Source organism: Panthera uncia, chromosome A2 (genome assembly GCF_023721935.1).
Source record: "Panthera uncia isolate 11264 chromosome A2, Puncia_PCG_1.0, whole genome shotgun sequence".
NCBI lineage: Eukaryota > Metazoa > Chordata > Mammalia > Carnivora > Felidae > Panthera > Panthera uncia.
In genome coordinates this window covers 5,376,952-5,402,136 of record NC_064816.1, presented here as the reverse complement: position 1 = coordinate 5,402,136, position 25,185 = coordinate 5,376,952, and the positions used below count along the sequence as shown (strand labels likewise).

Genomic DNA, 25,185 nt, shown 5'->3' with positions numbered 1-25,185 from the left:
AGGTGCCTGGAGATCTGGCCCTGCCCCTTCTCAGGCTCACTCTCTGCCTCTCCCTACCGGCTCCCCCGTTTTAAAACTAAGTGCCATCTGCGACTGTGCACTCCTGCGTCACAGATGTGCAAATGCTTGGTCTCCAGGCAAGTTTTTGTTTCTTAAGGACTTAAAATCCTCCCTGAATGCTGGCCATCTGTACCTTACCTAGCCAAAAAGAAAGAAAAGGTAAAATAAAAAACAAAACAAAATTCGAGCAAAACAAAATCAAATTTAATGGTCTTAAATGCAAAAGTAAAAACAAACAAAAAACACAAAAAAGCAAAAGAAAATTAACAGAACAGAACAACCCAAAATGTCAAGGCAGTTATGAAGAGAACTTGGGAGGGTTAATCTTTAAAACTACAAATCAAAGGGGTATTTCTCTCGTTGTTGTTAATAGATAACTGGCAAGAAGTAAGTACTTTTCTGCTGAGTGTTCATACGAAAGCAAAGTTTCAAAACAAAATCCGACTAAAATAGAAAACAAAACAAAACAAAACAAAGTCTAGCGCTCACGAGAAGGGATGCGAGAAATACAATGCTCAAATGTTTCTGGGGTCGTAAAATATGGAGCGGTCTTCCGCACCTGCGCCGTGTGAAATGCTCTGGGGGACTGGCGAAACGACGGGGAACGCCGGTGTCCGATGTGCGGGGCACCGTGCATGCCGTGTGTGGACAGAAATGCGGGATGTCAGGGTAGCAACACATCCTCGGGCGTGCCAGGAGCTAGGTCTGACTGGGGAATATACTGGAGTTTCCCGGAAACTCTTTGGTCCGTTCCCACTGGCGCCTGGGCTTTAGGAGACCTGTTCGAGTCCTTCCGTGGAGGGCCCAACGTGCGGCCCCCCTTCCCCCGCGGCGGCCCCCCCCCCCCCCCCGGCGGGCACCCCTGCAGGGCCCGGGGCTGAGGGAGCAGGAGGTGGCGATGGCACCTGCTCGGGAAAGCAATTTCCCGTCAACCAAAAGCAGAAATCGCTTAAAAATGGTGAAGCGGCTGAGGAAAGCACACACTCAGCATCTGTCTAACATCTTTAGTCTGGAAACTAGAACTAAAAGGTCAGGTCTTTTTTTTTTTGTTTTTTTTTTTCCTTTTTCTGTTTTTTTTTTTGTTTTTGTTTTTGTTTTTTTTTTTTAAATCCAGTTTGTGGAGACACCGAATGAAATGAGTGTTAGACAGTCTTAGAGGGTAAAGCATGCTTCAGGTTCACCACCGTCCCGAGGGACTGGTGAGTCAATGCAGTCTACTTAGATTTCTGTTTAATATATATTTTAAAGGAAATAACTTAAGAAACTTAAATTGGTCTAACATTGTGGGATTTCAAACATTTGAACATGTCGGTTGCATCCCCGAGTATAAAAACCTCTTCACTTCTCATTTAGACTAGGACAAACACTTGTGAAAATTGGCGCAAAATGAGTTGTACACTAACAAAAAAGTTTCAACTTCTTCACTCTTAATTATCTATTCCGTACAAAAAAAAAAGCATGAGCGAGTTATTTGTGGGACTTGTTGGTTTTGAAGGAAACCTGTAAGATTTTGTCCCCCAGGCGGTAGCCGTTCAGACTTGCTATGGCCATGGCGGCTTCTTCATAGTTTGTCATGGTCACAAAGCCAAAGCCTTTGCACTTGTTGGTGTTGAAGTCGCGAATCACTTTCACATTGGTGACCGCCCCAAAGGGGCCAAACATCTGCCAGAGGATCCCCTCATCGGCGTCCTGCCCGAGGTTGTAGATGAAGATGCACCAGCCCGAAGACGCGTTGCTCGGGACATTGACACCAGAAAGCCCACTCATGTGATCTACACCCATAGGGGAGAACCTAGCAAACAGAGAGCACAGCATGCAGGTCAAGGTCATGCAGGCCGGCGCGCCCCCATCCGTCACGGGCAGGAATTCAGCATGGGGGGAGGGGGCTCCCTGCACTACAGACCGTGGACCCTGGGGAGAGACACTTGTTGCCCACAGAGGGTCAGAGCCTCGACCAGCTTCCCTGGGAGCCATGCTCCCTCCAGTACCTTCCATCACTGGGGGTGGGGGTGGGGGGAGTCCCAGGCTTCCCCTAGCTGAATGACAGAAGCTTCTCCGCGTCCTCTCGGGTGTTGTTCCACCCTCGGACCTCCCTGGAGGAAGCTCGATCCTCATACTCTATGCCTCCGTATGTGTGTACGTCAGGGAGTGGGGGGCAGGATTTTTTTCCTTTTCTTTCTCCAAATTTTCTATCTTGCCCTCATCTTGGCTGCCCCTGCTGGAGGGTCCCAGGCGAGCACACCCCTTGAAGGGCCACCGCAGGGCACGGGGAATTCCTTCCCACAGCTCCAGGCGACCTTCCGCTGCTGGCTCATGGCATCCCAGAAGCAATGCCTGCGGCCTGCAGGTCTGCCAAGCTGTACCAAAAGTGTGGGCCTCTTTCCAAAGCAACGCTTCCAGCTGCATAAAAAATAAGCCTTCTACAAATGTGTGGCCACTGCAGTAGGACTAAGGGAGAAGACAAAATCGTTACTGAAGCCACACAGCCCTCTGAAAGGCTTCGGAAATTAAAAAGTAATGGCCTTAGGACTGGCTTAAGACTACCCAAGTGTGACAGAGCGTCTGGGGGGCCGCACCGTGCAAGAAACAAGAAACATGACCTGCTCTAAAATAAAACCAGGCTTCGCGCTGTGGGGCTGACCCGGGGTAAGCAGGTGCTTTCAAGGGCCATCAACAGATTCATTCTTTTGACGGACATAACAACAAGACGGACCGACCAGCTCCCCAGGTGCAGCCCACTTATCCAGGGGATCTCTTCAAGGCAGGTATGGAAGAATCAAGACACATCACTGGCCATGGCTTTGAATGTACGGGAGGAATTTTAAACAGCTTGCATCAGGAGGTCGGAGTTGGTTCAATGACTCCAGTGGCTTGTTAGTGGTCTCGACTCAACAGGGACCACAGTGGCACTGAAGGGGGTGGGTAAAGGCACCCTTGTATCTGTGTGACATTAAGCCAAGCTGGTTTTCAATAAAAACTGGAAAGATGTTCTGACTTTAATGGACTTGCCCCCCGCCTCCAGTTTTGTGGGAAACCAAATGTGGGTCCGAGTTAAACTAGCTAACCCGAATCGTCATGTACCTGTTATACTGAAAATAACCTGAAGTCTTACCTTACTATTTTCTATTGACGTGATTCTCATTCCTATTAATTATTGTTAGTTGGTTTCTCCCCTGCTAACTGGAGCTGATTTCTTTCATCCTGGCTGCAGTGAAACCTACCTCCCATTCTTTTCTCTGATGTACAAAGGAGACCTGAGCCCTTCTTCAGTATTTGCGGGGGGGGGGGGGGGGGGGGGGTCTTTCCTGCTGTGAGATGCAGACTGCACTCTCCCCTCGGCTGGGCCTCTCTCCCTCTTGCTCTCATCTTAGTCCACCTTCCAGTGGCCAGTCTTTCCTCACACCTTTCCTGCCATCCTTGCTTCCCTCTGTCTCTCCTCGCTGTGAGCCTCTAATTGTCAAGACCCCTTTCCTGCCTGGCCAGCAGTGTTGGCTGCTCTGGTCCCCTTTCTTTTCTGTTTCTCCTTCCTGTGACCAAAGTCCCCGCCTCCTCCCGTACCCTCTTCCCTGCTCGTCCAGTCTGGTTACTGGGAACCTGCTGGACGCTGCCATCCACACGTCCCACCTGACCAGCAGTGACACAGACTATGTCAGCTGGCCTTCAAACATGGATTTACCTCACTTCCATCCCAAGACGCTTCCCCGGCCTTTGTCTTTAAACTAGAGAAGCCAATGAGGGAAGGCTAGCTTTGGAACCTGAGCCGAGTTGAGAACTCTGCGTTACTAGACGCTACTAGACGTTACTAGGCCTCCCCAGGGGGCCTCTGTGCAGGGTTTTGCCCAATGTCTCCAAGACAGAGATGGGAAACCTGCAAAGTCGCAGAGATAAAGATCCCTAACATGCCTCACGCCACTGATGGAGGTTTTGACAAAAACAAAAACCAAGTGGCCTGGAAATCGGGACTGCCACTGCTTGTGAGGCAGAACACGCCCGATTTTGGAGCCCAAGTTCCTGACCCTCATCGTCTCTGTTCTCCTAGAGCCTGGCAACTGGAGTCATTTTCAGTCTGGAAAGACGAGGGAATGTCAGAAAACCTTTCGCCTCCAGGGCAGGGCTTTTAAAACAGAAGCCGTGTGATATTTAGAGATGCAGGTGAGCACCCAGGTAGGTGAGTGAGAGGGCTACCTGAGGGCTGGGAGCAGGGGCTGCACGCCGAGGAGGAGAGCAGCTCTCCCCTACGCACACCCGAGGCTGCATCTTCTGGCTGCTACACTCATGGCCCCGAGCTCCGGCCACTGAACACTGGGCCCTGGGGCGCTACGTGCTCTGCCCCCGGGGGCGGGGGGCTGGCTGGAGACGCAACCACCTTTTGGATTCCACTTCAGGCAATACTCGGATGGACACAAACGCCTTTCACACAGACACCTTCCCATGGGGGCAGGGGCGTGAAGACACAGTGATTCTGAGCTCGGCTTTCTGACCAGCCAGGTGGACCCGGCCGGCCCGCGGTGGGAAGAGCTGGGTTGATGAGAGCGCCGCCTCCCGACCCACCTGAATCTCTGCGCCTGGTGGTGAACGGGGCCTCCGAACCGTCTGGCCGGCGAGTGGTAGAGCTGGGAGAGCAGCGCCATGTTTTTGTTCTGGTTGGGGTTGGCTGCAAACTTCACTGTAATGGGCTCGGAGGAACCTGGGGGTTTATGACCATTGAAACTGGTAATTGCCTCTTCTGCTTCCGAACGTTTGTCAAACCGGATAAACGCAACCCCTCTGGACAAACCTTTTTAACAAACCAACAAAAACGGAGTTAGGGGAGAAAATACAAGGAGTTTTAAAACTGAAAAGCAAAAGCGAAGTCAGTCAGCTATGGTTTCAAATCAGGTAACGAGGCAAACAAAAATGAAGCCTAAACGTGGAAATGAACGAATGAACTTAAAAAAAAAACAAACAATGACCAGTAAGATTAAGCTTTCAGACGTCCTTCTGAGTTGAAGCAGCAACTACACAGCCTCAGTGCCAACAGACATTCTGGTGACAGATGTCCCAGACCGACACCCCAGCCTCTTTCTTACAAAAAAAAACATGCTGGAGGAGAGGACACCCTCCATCGCTCTCAGCGCCCACCAGGTAGGGCCTGCAGGGTTCTCCCTGTGCTCCGGGGCCCCGCGGCCTGCCCTGTGAACAAGGAGTGACGGTGGCTCGTGTAGCCCAGCCAGGCCTTTGTAGGCTGTCCCCGCCCCGGCCGGCCTGACAGAGTCCCTGCTCACTCAGCCTTTACCATCCCCAGAGGGGACAGAGTCCAGTGAACAAGCCTCGGCCCACAGCCCTCTCCTCCTCCTGCCCTCACCTCAGTCACCTTTGGGATGTTCCATTGTTAATGTCCTAGGACTGCCTAGAATCGAGTGAAGCCCCTCGCTCTCCCCCAGAAAACTGCTCAGGTGCACACAGTGGTGCTGCCACCTGCCCGCAGACTCCCCGCAGGTTAAGACTCCCTGCCTGGGGCCCACACCAAACCTGTCCTTGTTCCTGAGTGGGAAGGGCCGGGGCCCCCTGCAATGGTGTCCAGCTGCCTCAGGAAGGCACCATCTCTCGCCACATAGACTGAGCCACCTGCAGTCAAGCCCTGGGTCCCTGCTGTAACCCAATCCCTCGACAGAGCAAGAATGTGGACCGGGACCAGGCTGCCTGAGATCCAAGGCCCTGCTGAAGGTCTGGCCAGCCCAGCACAGGTTCGAGACCCGCACAAACCGGGCAGAAGAGGGGTTTGGCCATCCTCCACCCCAATCCATCCATGTTCTAGGCCTGGGAGGAACGATGACAACTGTCCCCTGCAGAACTAGATGAACAGGGTGGGGCTGGGGAAGAGGCCTGGCTCCTTCTCCTGGGGAGAACAGGGGTCAGGTGGGAAGATCAAAATGCAGTGGAGAGGTGACAGCCGAGGGCGAGTCCTGGATGTGCCCTGGTTGGGGGACTGTAGCAGACAGCCCTATCCTGCACATTCTCATCCGGACTGCCAGTTATAGCCTGCCTGGGGTCACGTTTCCGTCTCTAGACAAAGGCCTTCAGCTCCCAGTGCATGACAATTACCAAAGCAGGACAGCCCAGGATCTGGGGGGGTCACCAGCTAAGTGAGCACACCAGATGCCCCCCCCCCCAAGCAGCTTCATCTCCCACACCTTTCTTTACCCCTTCCCAGAGTCCCACCAAGTGCCCCACGATGGGCACAGGATGTGGGTCTCCCCAGCTGGCCCAAGGGCCGCAGAGGGGCACAGAGAGGCTCAGGCATGCCAGGTGGGATGCTGAAGTGACTAGTGTCACGGTGAGAGGCATGGCCGCCCACTGTGCACCTAGAATCCCATGCCTGGGCCTGGGCCCCATTCAAGCAAGTAGGCAGCAGTCAGGGAGCCTCAGGCCAAGGAATCTCGGTCTACAACTGTAACGCACAGTGGACACTCCATGGTGAGTCCAAAAGCACGTATCCCAGCTCACCCAACTGGGAACCTGCCCCTCCTGGTCTCCCCCCAGTACAGTGCCCTGGGAGGGCACACAGCTGCCCCCAGTGGCTTCAAGGCTGCCTCCATCTGGGCTCCACGATCGTTGAAATATATATAAATTTAAAATTCACCGAAGACACTCATTGAATTCATGAGATCCAACCTGACAATTCACACGTGTGCCAAGAAAATTCTAGAGCCTCAACTCATTTTCAATTTCAGTTCAGAAGGAACACCTAAAAACACACACTCAACACACACTGTTTTTATTTACTCTTGAACAGCATGAATGGCACCTTTGACAGACAGACGCCTGAATGGGTATTTAACTTCAGGCAAAACACTGACAGCTGTCGCTGGCTGGCTCTGGCAGGAAGCTGCCCTCGGGGAGAAGGTTCCATCCTAGTGATAAGGACCTTGAGATGGAACAGAGGAAAAGTGTGTGTGCGGTGTGGTTTCCCTGTTTGGTTTTGTAAAATGACTTTCAAATGGAAACCGCCCAAGTGAAACGAACACAACCCAAGAGAGAAAATGTCAGTGTGAGGGAGAACATGTTCACTAAATGATCTGATGAGTAGACACCCTTTGAAGGGGGCCCGTGGTGGTGTTTTTTTCCCCTCTACTGTTTTTAGAATCAAGAGCAGAGGTCAATCAATGGCATGATCTCCATATGAGTAACCTATAAGGCTCACAATTAAAACAGGTAAGAAAACAAAATTTAAAAATTAAGTTCTGTCAGCTGTTAAGTTTTTCCAAGAGCGATGCCCCATCCCTTTAATGCTACAAGGCACATCATATGGAAGCAAACTGGACCCACAAACCCGCCAGCATTGCTAGTCTCTGCCCTCGTCCCCTGGGACTCCTTGGGTCCCAGCAGAGAAGCCCCGCTGGTGGCCCCCTCTGGAGCAGAGGATAGAATGGAAGTCCACAGTCCTGGGGGTCCACCGTTCTAACTCCCCAATTCAACACCCCAGGCCTGGACAGGGAGCCCCAGGGACTCCCTCACATCTCCCCTCCTTCTGGGCCTCACAAAGATTCTGAAGACAGTCCCTCTGCTGTTCAGCAGAGGCTGGTGGGATGCCTGAGAGAGCATGAAGTGCCCATGGACGCCACTCTGAGTTCATGGCTGAGCCCGGGGGGCAATCCTGATGTCTAAGAGACACCAGCCCTACAGAGGGAAAGGAGACCAAATGCCCCACAAATGGCTGAGGGGAACTGTCTGTATAAGTGACCTCCCTCAGGGTGGTGAGAGCCACTGGGGAAAGCTAGATGTCCGGGGTGGGGGTGTTCCTGGAGACAGCCAGCTCCACTCAGTCATGCTGGGCTGGACAGACACAAGTAGAGGCAAAGCGGTATGTATGACACGTAGAAAAGGAGGGCGATGGAAACAGAATGTGGCCCAGCGTGGTCATACCATCCGGGTCCCCAGGCAGCCCACACAGGTGCTCCTATGCAGATGGGGCTGAGGACAAACACATACACTGACCAGCCCACTGCATTGTTCCTTCTCAATTGGCACTTGAAGGTGAGTACGGGGGGCTTCAAGGACCCCAGGAAACTGTCCTGGTGTGGACCAAAGGGGTTGACACCAAGTAAACAGGATCCTCACCCTCACCCCTCTCCCCGCCCCAGAGCACAGCTGCAGAACAGAGGCCGTGGTGTGGTCCTTGTCCCTCCGGCAGAGCCTGGTGTCAGAGTGGGCATCTGCACTAGGCACAGGGCTACCCGGCGAGCTGCACCTGTGGACCACACTCCAGAAGGCTCCCCTTCCACTCAGGCCTCCGGGGACTCGAGCTGCTTATGCCTCAGGACTGCAGCCTGGGCAGCAGGGCCAGCAGATGCGGAGCTGAGCTTCCAGAGGAGGGGTGGAGAAGGGAGGGCGAGTAGTGAGGCTGCCCACCCCAAAGCACACAGCTCGGAGGGACAAGGACGATGTGTGTGCGTCTCTAACCCCATCTGTCACAGGCCAGGAGGGCCCAGCCCACCTGCTCTCTGGGATCTGCTTTGCAGCCTCCTAGGGGCGCCGCTGGCCTCTTGGAAGGGAGTCACCTCACAGTTATGACTCCCTGGGACCAAACTACCCAGTGTTTGTTTTCACATCACAGCCAAGGGGGGCGGGGACATGGAAGAACATGAACATCAAACGCAGATCATTCTAATGGCTTCTCTGAGCTCTGTGAGCGGTTTGTCAACAGATTCCCACTCCTGGTTGGGGCAGAACAGAGGAGTCCTACAGCAGGTGTGGCCCAAGCTCACCTCTCCCCAGACAGAGCCACGCACGGGGCTTGACAGCAGATATCCTGACCCCAGTGCCCAGGCCAGTGGGGTGGGCAGGCTGCACGGTCAGGACTGGCACCAGCCTCCTGCGCGGGGCTCTCCCGGGGGCAGGTGAGGGGCCTCCGCTCGGCTGTGTCTGATGGCCTCGTGCAAGGTCCAGAGCCCAGGCTGCTAATGTCCTGGGCTGAGGTGACCTGACAGGGGCTGGCGAAGTGGCCAGGCTGGTCAGTGAGGGGAATTTACTGCCTTGAGCTCTCTGAGCTTTGGATATGCTACCCGAGGGGGACATCCAAATCATGGAGACGACAACAGCTCCTCAGAAGCAGCTACCTGTGGCTTCGGGCCAGTCAAAAGTAGGGACTCTGGGTCATGAGTGAAGACTGTCCCACACTGCACCCCGAGTGCCTGAAATAAGAGCTGTCGCGAACGGCTGACTGGTGGCCTTTCCGCCCGTTCACAGGCCAGGCTGGGCCATCTGGGTGCTTGAGGAAAGGTGCCAGGATCTCTTGGTGTTTTCACCATAAAATGCATCAAACTGCATCCTCCGTCCCCGGACTCGTAAAACAAAAGCCAGTGTCTCCTCATTCTGATTCTGTGCTCCCTGGTGGAAGAACTACTGACGCTGAAAATCAAGCAGTGGTTTGTCTTCCTGGAAACTCTGGAGTCCGTCTGGAGGAAAACCTCACCCACATCTGGGCCACCCACCGTACCTGTGGTCTGATCCACGAGGACCCGGGAGTTGATGATTCGCCCGAACCGAGAGAACATATCCTCCACATCCTTTTGGGTCATGGTCCTTGGGAGGCCACTGATGTACAGGTTGGCGTCTTTGATGACCTCTGAGCTCGGGCGGGCATACGACACCTTGAAAACAAAACCACTTTCTGGGGTTAGGGCAGGTGTGTGGCCAAAGCATCGAGGGAGACGGGGTTAGATTTGGGGGGCGAGAAAAAGCCACGCTTTTGGTGAGAAATCATTCCAACACTCACCATCTGCGGCAGCATGCGTGAGAGCTCACGCGGGCCAAGCCACGAGCCAGATGGACACCCCGTAGCATTTTCTCACCTGGACTTCACGCCCCACAATGAGGCAGACACAGTCTTAGTTTCAAAGCCGAGAGACTGAGGGCCCACGGGTGGCTGCAGACAGGGCCAGGACTCAACCACGGCCGTCTCTCCTACCGTGGCCTCTCCCTTCTCTGGACAGTGAAGAGCCCAAAGGGCATCAGGCAAGGGAGCTGGGTGCTGCTGGGGGGGGGGGGGCGCGGCGACACCACCTGCCAACAGGCAAACCTACCACTGGAGCCCACGGGGGACCCTGGGGTGCTGGGGAGCCCGCAGTCTAACACTCAGTGTTTGACGTTAAATGACTCCATACTTTTTGGGGTTTTGTTCTGCAAAACCGAGTAAACCCTGCAAGGAACTTCTGCGGCCGCTCAGATAAGACGGTAGGTGTGTGCATAGACTCGGGAGGCTTCAGGGGCTGATGGCAAGATAGGCCTTGGTGCTTTCCCAGGTCAGCGTGATGGCTGTGGATGGCCATGGACCGTGCAGGCCAGCAGGGATGGGAGGGGCGCCTGGGTGGCTCAGTTGGTTAAGTTGATTGCAGCTCAGATCATGATCTCACAGGCATGAATGAGATTGAGCTCTCTCGGCTCTGAGCTGGGCCTGGAGCCTGCTTAAGATTCTCCCTCCCTCTGCCCCTCCCCCCACTCACACAGGGGCACTTGGGCCCTCTCTGTCTCAAAAAACAACAAAAAAAAGGAGGGATGGGACAAAGGCCACACCCCTGCTGGGAAGGAGCAGCTGGGACAAGGCCCCTGTGTGGCCTGAAGGGACAGGGCTCAATGACACCCAATGGAGTCAGATCTGAGTCAGGAGGCTGGGAAATAAGAAGGGAGGAGGCAGGGAGTCATCCTCTGGAAGGGTCGGGGACTGGAACCTATGCACAATAATGCTCTCTCTGAGAGTCACAAGCTCAGGAGACCAAGAGCCTGAGACCATAATCCAGGAACTGACACGACCTCTCAGGCGTCACCAGGCAGCACAAGGTCACAGACAACAGGTGTGTTCTCACTGCAACGCTCAGGCCTGCCAGAAGGGGCAGAAGTGTGGCCCCTCAGTGCCAAACACGTGGGCAGGAACACACTGCCCCCCACCCCACACCGGCCCCAGCATTCACGTGCTTGCTGAGTCCAAATCTATGACATTCCCTAAGAGGCGACAACAGACACAACCTTTGCCGGCAGAGCAGAATGTGGTCCAGCAGGAGACAGAGAACGAATGAGAAATTATGTGGTGTGGTCAGAGCCCAGCTTCCCCCAGAGAGGTGCCGAGGATCATGGAGACTGAACGTCAGAGAGTGGAACAAAAGTGGCCCTGATCTGATTGGGAAGATGCCCCAGAGCACCAGGTCCTGTTGGGGGCAGGCGGCCTCCAACCAAGTGGGGCAGATATGGCTATGTCCCCTGAGATAAAGAGGCCACCTTGGCCTGCGGGCTCTCCCCAGCACCCTCCAAAGCGGCAGGTGGCTGACCAGTCCAGTTGGGGCTTGGTCACGCTCCTCAACTTCCAAAGAAGGGTGTCAACTCTCACATCTGGGCCTCAACTCTCCAGGTCTGCATCGCCAGCCCACAGAACACCCCCATTCAAACTCTTGCCAGAGGACGTGGCTGCAATTTTTGGCTGTCCCATTTCACCAAAGGCCCCAGTCAGCGGCCAAAGCGGGAGGCCAGGCCTCCCACGACCATCCTGTCTGGCCCTCTGCAGATCTGTCTGGATGGGGCTACATCTGGGGTCTGCCCTTGGCCTTTACTGAAGGACACTGTGGGAAAGAGCATCCTCAAACCAAGACCCTGGCACCGGGGAAGCAGTGCAGAGGCTGGTACTGACCATGATCATCCCTCAATGAAGCCCCAGAGAGAAAAACGCCTTCTACAGCCGAATGTGCTTCTGACAACAGGTTCTTCGAGGCCCCTGACCACCACCGCAGCTTTCCCTCCCTCTCCGGCCACTATCAAGTTCAGAGTCAGGTCAGGCTCCAAGAAGACTGCACTGGAGCACCTGGCGCCCCAGAGGCTCCATGACACGGGGTCTCGGCATCACCTGCTCCTCTGCCCCAGGCAGGTCTTTTCCTGGCACGTGCTCACGAAACCTTCCTATAAAGGGCTGTCCCCCGACAAATTCATATGTCGCAGTCCTAATCCCACCCCGCACAGCAGAACGAGGCCCTATTGGGAAAGAGTTGTCACAGATGTAACTCATGAACATGAGGTCACACCGGAGCAGGATGGGCCTCAAATCCAGTAACTGTGCCCTCAGAAAAAGGGGGAATTTGGACAAAGGTGCGCACAGGGAGAACGCCAAGTGAAGACGCAGGCAGCGGCCCAGGTGATGCTTCCATGAGCCTAGGACCGCCAGAGTGGCCAGCGACCCCCAGGCCAGGGGAGAGCCCGGGACAGACTCTCCCTCATGGCCGCAGAAGGAACTAACCTGGCCACACACCTTGGTCTCGGACGTATGGCCTCCAGAGCTGTGAGGACAAATCCCTGTTAACACCCCCACCCCCCAAGACCATTTGTGGTGCTTTGTTATGGCGGTCCTAAGAAACAAACCCACTTGCCTGACCACCTGATTCGCCCCGGAGCCCCCCACCCACAAGCAGTGCCCAGCCCCCTCCACCACCGCGGCCTCCATGTAAATGTTCCCCATGACATTTATCTTGGTCTGACATCCTATATGTTTCACTTATTTAGCTGTGTAGAACACTCGATGAGGGCACAACTTTTGTCTTTGCTGCTGTATCACCAGCACCTAGAACAGATGCAGGTGGACAGCAGGCATTCAGCGACTAAATGCCGAACGAGGGAATAAAAGCAACTGCTATTATTATTAATAACGCCCGCCTAACTGCACCGCAGGCTCCTGGGCTCTGTTTGCGGCTAATCCAAGCTACACTGTTCTGGTTCCTGGTGTTCACCTCCCACGTTGGGCTGGGGAAGCTGCCAGGCAGGGGTGGTAAGTGCCCAGAGCCGCAGCACTCGTTTCAAACCCTGACTTTGCCCCGCTCTACCTGTGTGACCTCGGGAGACCTGTCACAAGTCTACACATCAGCTTCTTCAACCCTAAATTGGGGATCATCTCTCCCAGGCTGGGGTGAGGAAAACAGAGACAAGGTATGGAAGGACCTGGCCCATTACAGGCCCTTGACAGGTACCGGTCATGTGAATCACACAAGATCAGTGCTGTGCCACACTCAGCCTGTCACCTCCACACACACACCCAGTGGGGTTGTCTGGACTGCCGTCACAGGGCACAGGGATCAGGAAACTCCTTACACCCTACTCAGATCAAGGAATGACGTTACAACCGCAGAGGACAGAGTGAATGCCAGTGAGGTCAAGGGCACGTCCAGGCGGGCCGCGGGGTGCCATGATCGCAGAGCCTGGGGGGCAGGCAAGCCTTTGGAAAGGTCCTGCCTTTGTGGGTGAGAAGTGGGGCATCAACCTTGGGGGTAGCCTGCAGTTCCCGTAACGTGCCAGCCAGTATGTCTCCTGCAGCACACCTGTGTCCATAAGAGGCACACGTTGAGCCCTGTAGACACCTCTGCCCAGAACACCCTCGTGTCCCCACCCCGGCCCTCCTTACCCCTACCTCCTCCTGCTCTCCTATGTCTCAACTCTGACTTTGAGGGAAACTCTCAGTGCCTTACGAGTCGGGTGGAGCCCACGTGAGGTCCAGTCAGATGGTGGTCTGGGAATTAACATCTGTGTTAACACGTGAGCTAGCTGAGGGCACCCATCAGCCATGGAACCCAGCGCCAGGCAGAGGGCTTGGCCCCCAGAACACGCTTGTGTAATGAAGAGTTTTCAGCATTTGAATAAGAGTAACTGTCTGCCCTCCTGGCATTAGCAAACATTTTCTAAATACAACAGATCTTTCCTAACAGACTGGGAGCTTTGGGCTGAGAATAAACAACGCGGAGCTGGTGGAGAGGAACAAAAGTCACTAGACACGTGGAAAGGCTGTGACATGTGGCTTCCTTCACCAGGCTCCACAATGGAAGGAGCCTCTGGGAGCCCGTGCTGGCCACAGAGATGTGTGGGCAGTGCTCCTGCCCTCGGGCACCACGCGACACGCAGGTCTAGTCCACAGGGGGGTTCAGGGACGATTAAACCACTGAGCAATCCATATCACAAACACTTCAACAGCAGAAATGGAACACCGCCCTCCAAATGAACAGGTGCTGCGAACAGCCAGACTGCAAGACTTCCCTGGCAGGCGGGAAGAAATCCGGGTTCCCAGGGCCACCCCACAGTGTGACTGGGGAGGCCCAAGCCGCAACCCTGGGAACCTTTATGGCAAAAGCACCCCAGGCGGCTCTGATGTCCAGGGAAGCTTAGGAAGCCCAGCCCCGATACAAGGCCCAAGAGGGACCTTTCTGGACACCCACATGAAGCGGAGGGATGGGAGATGGGGTGGGAGGACCCGGCAGGTCCAAAGGCTCAGAGGGCAATCTCACTCCATGTGGCTTCCTGTCGAGGGAGAGGACGCCGGCAGGCACGCGTCTCGGGAACAACGGCTGACCTGCCAGATCTACAGGTGGAGTGGGTGGGCATGGTACCCCAGGCTGCTGCAAGAAGCAAGGTCAGGGCACCAGCCTGGGGCAGTGGGAGGAGGCCTATTCGAGGAGGGTGCAGTAGGGAGTAAAGGTCGGGAAAACACCAAAGTCGTCCAGGTTGGGTCTGGAGCTGCACAAGATCACATGAGCCAGAGGACAGACACATGGGGATGGGGAGGAGACGGGGCTCTGGACCAAGAGCAGGGTTGGGGGGTAAGTGGCCGCAGCTGAGAACATGAGGGCGGGGGGACCTGCCCGCTCGTCCCAGGAAGCCACCACAGCCCTTCAACTGGGAGTGACTCTGGTGGCTCCCTTGCATCCCTCAAGTCACCGGTCAACACAAAGCCACCCCCCAGAACATCCCCCGCCATGTACCTCCGCAACACTTACCTCTGCCACACGGGACTTTCGGTTTATTATTGGAGCGTGCTCACACACATGCGCGTACACACACACACGCCCCTCCACGAGAGCAGGAATTCATCTGTTCACTGTCTGACACATAGCAGGTACTCAAGAAACATTAGCAAATGCATGTTCGATGACCTGGCTGTGACTGGGGAGGAAGGGAGAGACCTTGGCAGGGAGGGCGTGAGGGACAATGCTGCTGCTGTCGCTGCGGCAACAAACCAGGAGGGAACAGGAGGGCAAGGCCAGACACATGCTCGCTCGGCACAAGGACAGCACACCCTGGGCCGGGGAGAGGACTGCCCTCGATTAAGTGCCCTTCACGGTGACTCTCCCTTTGCTCACGGGGCTGAGGAGGCTGAGAGGCACCAGCATGGCCTGGGGTGGTCTGACATGCAATGCTTCAACTCTAAGCAGACAGGAGGCACCCCAGATGCCCCAAATGCACCAGGGCTCCGAGAAATGGCCAAGCCAATGGTCCCTTTGATAGTGATGGTCAAGTAAGGGGAAGATCCCTCGCCCAGGTGAGGTCAGGGAGGTCGCTCCCCCAGGCCGGGGGGGCCCAGCACAGACCCCTGGAGGCCAGGAACGAGGTGGCGATGGCAGCTCTTTACCTTAATGGTTTTTGACTGGAGCCGCAGGCCATTCAGCGTGTTGATCGCTCTCTCCGCGTCCTTGGCAGTCACGTAGTTCACAAAGCCATAGCCCAAGCTGTGCCCTGTGTGGGAGAACACGTGCACACTGGTAAACCGGCCGACAGCCAGGGAGGGTGAACAGGACCATGTGCGACTGGGCTCCAAAGGACAAGGTCGTTAAAAGCCATGGCCTCCTGGAAGTGGGGTTAGAAGACCCATAGTCACCATCTATACCGGTTTTTTGTTACGCTTCTTTGGCCGACATGTAAATTTTCTACAATGGACAAGTGTTACTTTTGTTAATGTTTTTTTTCTTTAAAAGGGCTGTTTGAAAAGAAACACTGTGCTACTAATGGCATCCCGTGGAACCTATCACAAAAGCAATGATGATGATCGGTGCCCCCAGTCCCGGCTGAGATGTGGGGACTCCAAGGGTGAGGAGAGAGGACGGTCACGAGTGGGCGAGATGGGCAGGTGGGGAGAGCTGCATGATGGCCACCCGTCTGCGTCCAGGGGTTTCTCCCCTGCTTGCACCCCAACAGCGGGAAGGCTTGCTAGGCTCTAGTGCCACCCAGTGCTGGTTCCCTCACTTGCCCGAACACCTACAACCCAGCTAAAAAGCGGATGACGTGGAGCACAAAGGGAAGCTGGAGCTGAGGGAAGTCCCCGGCCGGCCGTGCACCTGCCTTCACGGCCCCACTCAGGCCTCCAGGCTTCACCTGGCAGCGGCTGTCATGTGACAGCACCATCAGCCCAAGTCCAAGGGATAACAACACCTGAGCTCTTCCCAAAGGAAGCCAAGGTTACGCGTGGGTGTCCCCACCTCTTCTTTGGGAAACACTGAAGTGGCAGGAGTGACCGCCAACGGCATGCTACGGGAGGGATGCAGCCCAGCAGGGGAGGGGCTGTGGGTTCCCAGGAGCCCAGAGAGCAGCCAAGGCCGAGGGGCCCAGTGGAAGGAGGCCTGTCCTTTCGCTACAGAGGACAGACAGGAGGCGGCCCAGAGAGGAGAACCAACATGCCCACTGCTTACCCACCCACACGCCGTGCTGGCGGGCAGCCACTGAATGCTAGGCATGGCTCTGGGCACAGAGATAGAGTGGTGAGCTTCGCTCCATTCCTCTGGTTGGTGGAGGGCGATAACAAGCAGGTAGAAAACATGCCAGGCCTTGAGCCGCATGAGGCGGGGGTCTCTGGGTGCCAGCTGAACCCAGACCCTCAGGTGGATAATGAGATATGGCACCCAGCAGAGAGCCTAACCCAGTTTTGCCACTTCTTAAAAAAAAACCCTAAACACTTTTATTTTTTTGCATCTAAAGAGAAATTACAAAGATAATAGAAATAGTTCCCACAGACCCCATACCCCGTTTCCCCTGGTGGTAACATCTTATATCCAGATGGGACATCTGTCACAACCGAGGAACCAATGCTGATACATTACAATTAACCACAGTCCACACTTGATTTAGATTGCCTCAGTTTCCCCCCAAAGTCCTCTTACGTCCCAGGAGGCCACACAGGATCTCACGTGACATGTAGTCCGTCACGTCTCCTTAGGTTGCTCTTGGCTGGGACAGCTCTCAGACTTTCCTCGTTTTTGATGACCTTGAGAGTTTCGAGGAGGACTGGTCAGGAATTCTGTAGACTCTCCTGCAGCTTGGGTTTGTCAGATGTTTTTCTCATGGCGAGACTGCAGTTGGTGACGGGTTTTGGGAGGAAGACCCCAGAGCGAGGGGCCCTCCTCCTGACATCGTACTGGGGGCTGCGTGCTGTCACCATGACCTATCGCTTTGTTGGTGTTGGCGCTGGCCAGGATCCCCTGAGGCCGGCGGTTCCTCCACTGAAAAGTCCCCCCCTCCCCCAAAACCGTAGGCTTTGGAAGGAAGTCCGTGCGTGGCCCATGCCCCAGGAGCACCTCGCGGAGGTGTACTCCCTCCTTCAGGGCACAGCAACTACACAAGCCACCTGCAGTGCTGCACGGGCCGCTTTCCTTTTGAAACAAACAAACCCAAACCTGCCCTTCCACAACCATATTTCTAACAAAACCCCATGGGTCTCAGAGACTTATTAGCTCCTAAACCCCAGAGAGCGAGGACCCCGGAGCAGCGGGGCTGTGGGGCTGGCGCCCAACTAGCAAGAAAGTCAGAATCAGAAGTTCAGAAAACAGTACAGAAAACCACAACTGGCTCCAGGCTGGGAACTTTAGGGCCCTCGCAAAAGGTCCAAACTGCAAACATTAAAGCTGAGAATGCAGAATGTCTATGGTACAGACTCCTGACTGAACTCCAGGCTTGCTGGGATTTTTACTCCCAAACACCTGCTCTCCAACCCCTGCTCTGCCCATCTGTCACCACGCCCAGGCCATGGAGCCCGTTGGCCTGACCGCCGGATGGACTCTGCCTCTTCGGTCGGCACGACCCACACTTGTGTCTTCTCGTCTTTCTGCTCTTCCCACAAGGCCAAGCCCAACCCTAGACCACCGATCTCCTCCACTGCCAGTGCCACAGGTGGCCCAAGTCCTGCTAGGGGAGACCAGACACTGATGAGGACTCGTACCTGGGCCACACTCCTGTGTCTCAGCCACAGCTGGCTGCTCTTGGCATATAAACATGAGTCCTGCCCGACTCTCGGGTCCTGATTCCTCGCCTCCCAGGCACTTGGTGGCCTGGCCCCAGGGTGGTCACTGCAGACTGCCAGTCTACCAAGGCAGTCTGACCATCAGGTGCCACCCCCAGAGACGGTCAGGACGCAGCTCCCCGAGCTCTCAGCGGCACTGGGGACTGCCGACTCACTTGAAGGGTCACCTCCCCCAGAATGGAACAGCAACGCCAGGTTTTCTTTCTCTGGGTTTTCCTTCTCCCCAGCTGTCCCTTCCCAAGCTTAGTCTTCTACTCATCCCACTGAGATGACCCCCAGGTTTCTGCCCTTGGCTCTTGTGCCAGCCGCACTCTTCCTGGGTAGCCTCCCAGGACAACTGCCAACGTCACCCAGGAAGTCACACACCCTCAAGCGGCCACTGCCTCCTTTCCTAGGCCTGCTTCCCCTCCGGTTCTCGTCAATGAGTTGACAAGTATTAAGTGAGCACCTACTATGTCCAGGCCCCAGGCCAGGCTGGCCAGGGGGTTTGATGATCACAGTGGAAGACAGTTTGCGCCTTAACGGTTCACGGGGCCAGCCGACGGCAAAGCAGCAAGAAACTAACCAACAAAACTGCCGCCCGGGGGGCTATAGGAAAATTTCCACGGTGGTGTGAGGGACTCATGGGTGTGAGAGCCATGGTGGACAGGGTGGTCAGAAGCACCCAGTGAGGAGCCAACACTTGCGGCATGACCCTGGGATGGCTGGCGGCAAGCAGCCCAGACAGAAGAGCAGGTGCCAAGCCCGTGAGGCAGAGGAGACTTTGGTGTGTTCCAGGAAACGAAAGGCAGCCAGCACAGTCGAACAAGACGAGCTGGGGAATGGCCCAGGGGTGGCTGCTGGGTGGGGGTGGGGGTGGGGGGGACAGGCTGCCAGGCAGAACCCGGGAGCGAGGCTGGGTAGGGAGGTGCTGGGGGGCGGGCAGAAGGCAGAGCCACCGAAAGGCCCACGGATGGGCTGCTGTAGGAGGGAGCTTCATGGGGAGGGACCTCTGTACACCCTGTTCTGGGCTGGCCCTGTCCCCTGAGAGTCTATCCAACCCTCGACAGCGGGCACCTGCATGCTGTGGGAGGGAAGGCAGGTGAGGAGCGAAGAGGAGCCCTGGATGGCACCCACCGGATGAGGCCACTGGCAAAAGTGCCTAACACAGTGCCGAGTCCCTGCCTCCACCTGGCCGCTCACCATAAACCAACTGCTCTCGACTTCGGCTGCTTGCCAGAATCACCAGAGCAGTTTCTAAAAACTATCACCGCCCAGGCCAGAACCTGAACCAGTATCAGCATGGGGGTGGGGTGTCGTAAGAGTGGGGGTGGCTTCAGCAGTTTTTAAAGCCCCCCAGCGATCCCAATGTAGAGCCCAGGTTGAGAGCTGCTGCTGGAAGTGAATGAGGAAGAGTGGGGCTCCCCAGTTCTGCAGACCCTCAATGGTCTATACTCAGAGTGGGCACCTGGGGGAGGCCCTCACTTCCCAAAGCAGGCCCCCAAGTTCCTGTTTCTCTAACAGGGTCTATAAGCCGTGCAGGGTAATGACACAGCTCCCGAGGGCCTGCCTCAAGCTCAAGGACCCAAGAGGTCAGGCAGGTGTACTTCCAATCTCCTTACGGATGATTCTCCTGTCCCTTAGACACGGTGAGCCTGCTAGAATCAAGGCCACGAAGACCCATCAGGTGCTGCTCCCTCATTTAGGGCAATGGAAGACAAGCCCTGACAGAGGAAGTTCTGAGGCCTGGTGGTGGAACAGGGGCAGCGCTCAGGCAGGGCACGGATCCTGCACAGGCTGCTGGGACTTACAGAGGGCAGGCAGGGCCTGCCTGGGGTCGGTGCTGGCAGGGGAGGTCAAGCAGACCCCCAGGGTGAAGATCTAGGGGAGGGGGAGGGGGCAGCAGATGAGAAAGAAAACGGCCAAGGATGAAGCATGAATAAACTCTGGGTTTGAGGCCAAGGGATATCCCAGAAGCCAGTGCTCCCCCCAGCTCACGCCATCCCTGCACTGCGGGAAGAGCTTGGCTTCTTTCACTTGGTCCTGAACCAGAACTGCCGTCCTCCAGAAAGCTTACATCACAGATGTTCAAACAGCCCAGACTGGCTGACTGAGCAGGCCTGGGCAGGGCCTGACACTAGGGTCTCTCCTGGTGGCCAGCAGGCCAAGAGCCGCTGCCTGGAGAATACGGAGGCTGCCTCCTTGCGAGCACTACTCATGCCCTGCCGGGTGGCCTCTGAGCCAATGCTCTTCCATTTCCAAACACCACTCTCTCTAGACAAGGTTATTCATTTATTTTGAAAGAGAGAGCGAGCCAGCGAGCAGGGGAGGGGCAGAAAGAAAGGGACAGAGAATCCCAAGCAGCCAGCGCAGAGCCCGATGTAGAACTTGAACCCATGAACCGCGAGATCACGACCCAAGCCGAGATCAAGAGTCGGACGGTTAACCAACAGAGCCACCCAGGCACCCCTAGAAGAGGTTAAAACCTAGAGACAATGCCCTGGCATCTCGTGTTACATTTGCCATCCAGAGCAGCCAGATATAATGTTTTCATCCCTCAGTGTTTCTCAAATCCACCTGGGGTGGACAGGTGAGGGAGGGGAACACCCTGAGGACAGGCACTCCCCTGCAACATGAGAGGGCGCGTAGAGCCCAGTTCTTCCTTTATTTTAAAAAAAATTTGAGGCGTGCCTGGGTGGCCCCGTTGGTTAAGCATCTGACTTTGGCTCAGGTCATGATTTCACAGTTTGTAGGTTTGAGCCCCACGTCGGGCTCTGTGCTGACGGCTCGGAGCCTGGAGCCTGCTCTGAAGTCTGTGTTTCCCTCTCCCTCAGCCTCTTCCCCGCTAGTGCTCTGTCTCTCAAAAATAAATAAACGTTAAAAGAAAATTTTACTTTTATCTTTTTTAAACTACTTTCCTTTTTTTTTTTTTAAAGTTTATTTATTTGGGGGGGAGGGTGCAGAGAAAAAGGGGAAGAGAGAGAATCCCAAGCAGGCTCCGCACTGTCCGCAGAGTCCAACGCAAAACTCGATCCCACGAACCCGGTGAGATCATGACCTCAGCTGAAATCAAGAGTCAGACGCTTCACCGACTAGCCACCCAGGCGCCCCTAGAGCTCTTCCTTTTTAGATGTCTGCGGGGGTTCAAGGGAAGACTTCACAGCGGGAGGAGTAGGTCTTGGGCGAGTTAATGAGACGATGAGCAAGAAACAGCGAATGCCCCCACAAGAAAGAAAATGGGCAAAGGACAAGAAGGGTATTTTATAAAAGAAGAGTACAAACAGCCACTAGAACGTCACTAGAGTGAATGACCACCCCAATCAGATGTCATTTGTGACTTAGGTTGGGCAAGATTAGAAACGCCCCTGGCCCAGTCGATGGCACGAGTGTCAACTGGTGACAGGGTCCAGGAAGGTACACACCCTCCCATCTAATGGTCCATTTCTAGAAGACCCCCAATGTGAACGAGCAGTGAGGGAAGGTTTGCACCAGGATACTTCTCAGCGGGGTTTGTAAATACGGAAATGTGGTCACAAGCTGCCGTGAACTCAGAATCTCCATACAGCAGAACACTGTGCTGCTCTTCTGACGAAACTGCTTTATGTTCAATGATAGAAAAGCATTCACAGGTACAGGAAGAAAAGTTTCCAGCACAGCTTGAGTGGCGCAAGCCCATTTTTCTAAAAACACATAGTTGCTTATGACCACAAATGTGGAAAGAAAAAAGTATGGAAGGACACAAACCACAAAGCTAACAGTGGTGGGATTTGGGGTAATTTAAACTTTTCCTTTTTGCCTCACACTGTTGTTGTTGATATACAGAACAAAGGTGATTCACATGAAGAAAACAAAAAGCGGCCAGGCTGGCTTGGTGTGGAAGGGTTTTCCTACAGAGGGAACAATATCTGCAAAATCGTGAGACTGTAAGAGAAGGGCCTGTCTGGGGAGTGACGAGCAGCTCAGTCAGGGCTGAGAGGAGGGTGAGTGGAGAGCACAGCGGCTAGGGAGGAGGAGGACAGCGCCCCAGAGACCTGGGAGCCACAGGCAGGAGTGTGGGCTCTATCCTGACCAGAGGTGCGTGGCAATGAGCCAGAAGCCGAGCGAATGGGCTGGAGGCTGGGGACCAAGTGGTCAGCAGGACAGACAGTCCAGGAGGGTGGAGGCTGGCTCCTGGGCCATATGGCATCTGCAGAGGGGCCAGACCCCAGGCAGAGAGTGGGACAGGGCTGCACAGTAGGGCCAGCTAGGGACTGTAGATGGAACAGGCAGCAATAAATACATGTCCCCAACACGGGGCCTGGGGCCTGGCCAGCCAGAAACATGCTGCATCTTGGAAGCCAGCATGTCAGACGTTCCCAAATATTCCCGATAACCCAGCCACCACCCGTTCCTCGTTCCTCCCGTCACCAGTGCCTGGCCAATGGCTGGCACTCAATAAATATTTGCGGAGCAAATCAACGTCCATGCTGATCTGCATTCTTCTCCAATCGCTAGACCTATTCATTCATTCATTCATTCATTCATTCATTCAACAAGCACTGATTATGGTCGTATCTACAGACATACGGGGTTTCTGCTTCTGAGAACCATATGGACCTACTGGACCAAAAAGTTCTAACTTCAGTACAGTGTGGAAGCCCACACTGCCAGCTGCCTGGTTGCTATGGGAACCCAGACCAGGAGCAGCATCTAATGCTGACATGGCTGAGCAGAGAAGGTGCCCTAAAGCAAGCAGGGCCGGGGACTAAGAGTTTTAAAGCAGGTGAGTGACAGGGTCACATGTGGAGTGATAAAGAGATTCCTTTGCCGCAGTGAAGAGAACCATCTGGAGGGTACACAGATGGCTGGTTAAGAGGCCAGAACGCTAGTGCAGGCAGACAGTGATGTGGCCTCATCTAGATCTGAGGCAGCGGGTGGGGGCGGGAGGAAAAGGGGTGGAAGCACCCAGAAGGATGAATGCCAGGGACACGCGTCAAAGGTCATGCTTAGATCTCTGACTGGAGTCACTGAGTGAACCTGGTGTCGTCTGTTAAGATGCAGATGCTGAGAAACAAGAAAGCAGCTGGTGGGACAGAGTCCAGGTCAGTCTGGAAAACCCTGAAGTTGAGGGGTCGAGGGGTGTGAAGCTCGGGAGACCAGTCCCCCTGACACACAGGCGGCAGACTGAGGATAAAGTGAAGCTATGGAGGGGCGTCTGCTCTCCCCAGGACGGGCTTAGGGAGGAGCAGCGTGGGAATAACCCGAAAGACTAAGTGAATGGTTGGGAAGGAGCTGCAGGAGAGGCAAAGCAAGGCCTCAGGCAGGTGGTTCGTGGGAGCCAAGGGGGAGAGGAAGCTTCCAGAAGGAAGAGGAGACAGTCCACTGACAGCTCTGTGAATGGGAGGGGAGGGAGGACAACAACTAGTGGTTCTCACAGGGAGGAGGGGGAGGATTCTGGGGACACCCGGTAATGTCTGGGGCATGTTTCAGTTGTCGTGACTCAGAAGATGCCACGGGACATAGCAGGTGGGAGCGAGCAATGCTGCTCCACATCCCACAATGCACAAGATGCCCCCCCCCCCCCCCCGTCCAAGAATGATCCAGTCCCAAATGTCAGGAGTGCTCAAGTGGAAAAATCCTGCTAGAGGAAGTCAGAGAATCTCAGCAAGGATTCTCAGAGAGGACAGATGATGGAGCGTGTCGGAACGCTGGTCAGGCGGCCCCAAAGAGACCCAGGCAAGCACGCACTTGCCTGGCCAGAGGCTCCCCGGATGGAGAAGCACCAGGATAGAACAGAGGTAGAGGTGGCTGTTATTTTCATTATGAGGTGAAAGGCAGTCATGGGCCAAGAATGAAGGGTGCAAACGGGCCTGAAGTGGTTGCTGGGAGGGCCAGGGAGGCCTGTGTGGCAGGCTGAGCTCAGCTGGGAATTTGATTCCACGGGGCACCTGTGTGTCTGGATGCAGGACTCTCTCCGGCCAGGAGGAAGAAGCAGTGAACGTATCCGTGTCTGGGGTTTCACCAGAGCAGCGGAACAGAGGACAAAGGGGCAGCAAGGCCGGCGAGGTTTTCACACGCTGGCGGCAGGACAGAGGTGGGAACACAGTAAGCTTTCCTGGAAGGTCCGGTCATCCAACTTAAGGAACTGCTAGCAAGATGCCGAGCTGAAATCGAGCCTGGGCTCACCTACTCCACAATTCTTGGTACCCTTTACTTATCTTGCCCGAAGAGAAGAAAAAGTTTATCTCTGAAGTGAAATAATTTCCAAATTACTCTTTGCTGCTTTTACCTCCTTCCCCGAACCAGCTCTCTCTGGCCTGATCTCGCCAAACCTAGGTGTTCCTATTAACATAGCTCACATTCCTTTGAAAACCACAACAAGTGAACAGACAAAGAAGCCAGGTACCACGAGAATGCTGGCAAAATCGGAATGCAAGGCTCAGGAACATCCACGGGGCTAAAAATTCCCTTCCACCAGAACACAAAAGGAGAAAGGCAAGACTTGTTAGTAGCATAGGAGAATTTTAAAATGCCTCTGAACAAGGACTCTCTTATTCAGGATGGTCTCCTGAAACAGGAGAAAGATAATGGCTTCTAGAACATTCTAACACTGTTCAATTTGGGTATTAGCTACAATTCCTATTTAGAAGATCTCTATTAAAATCACAGACTCTCAGAATTGGGAGAGTCCTTAAAAGACTTTTGAATTCAATGCCCCCTCTGAGGAACTAATTCTCTGTACAGCAGTCAGCTGGCCTCTCCAGGACTTATCCCAGGGACAGGAATCTTCAGGTTACCAGCAAAAGCTGAGAGTGGATGAAGTAGGACGATGGGTACCTGGGGTCCCGTACGTTACTCTACTTTTATGTAGATTTGAATACAACAAGGTATTATCTTATTTCTGTAATAAAGGTTTGTTGTTTTTTTTAAGTTTTAAATTAGTTTTCAGTGACAGAATCATAGCCCCACAGCCCAGGGTGGCAGCCAGAGCCCTCCTGGGGGGACTGCCCATTGCTCAGCTCACCAGAGCAGAGAGGAAGGGGGGGAGGAGGGGGGGGGGGGGGGGGGGGGGGGGGGGGGGGGGGGGGGGGGGGGGGGAG

The 25,185-nt window shown here is 54.9% G+C and overlaps 1 protein-coding gene across 1 annotated transcript in view; it reads right to left on the bottom strand.

Moving 5' to 3' along the window:
- Positions 1-242: 242 nt before the first annotated feature.
- The window catches only part of ELAVL1 (ELAV like RNA binding protein 1), a 26,412-nt gene continuing 1,469 nt past the window's right edge, over positions 243-25,185 (bottom strand). The window contains exons 2-5 of the mRNA XM_049639805.1: positions 15,470-15,573; positions 9,539-9,692; positions 4,612-4,837; positions 243-1,852 (exon numbers count right to left, since the gene is read on the bottom strand). Of these exons, the coding sequence (XP_049495762.1) occupies positions 1,528-1,852; positions 4,612-4,837; positions 9,539-9,692; positions 15,470-15,573 (809 nt within the window). The 3' untranslated portion in view covers positions 243-1,527. The remainder of the gene's footprint in view (positions 1,853-4,611; positions 4,838-9,538; positions 9,693-15,469; positions 15,574-25,185) is intronic.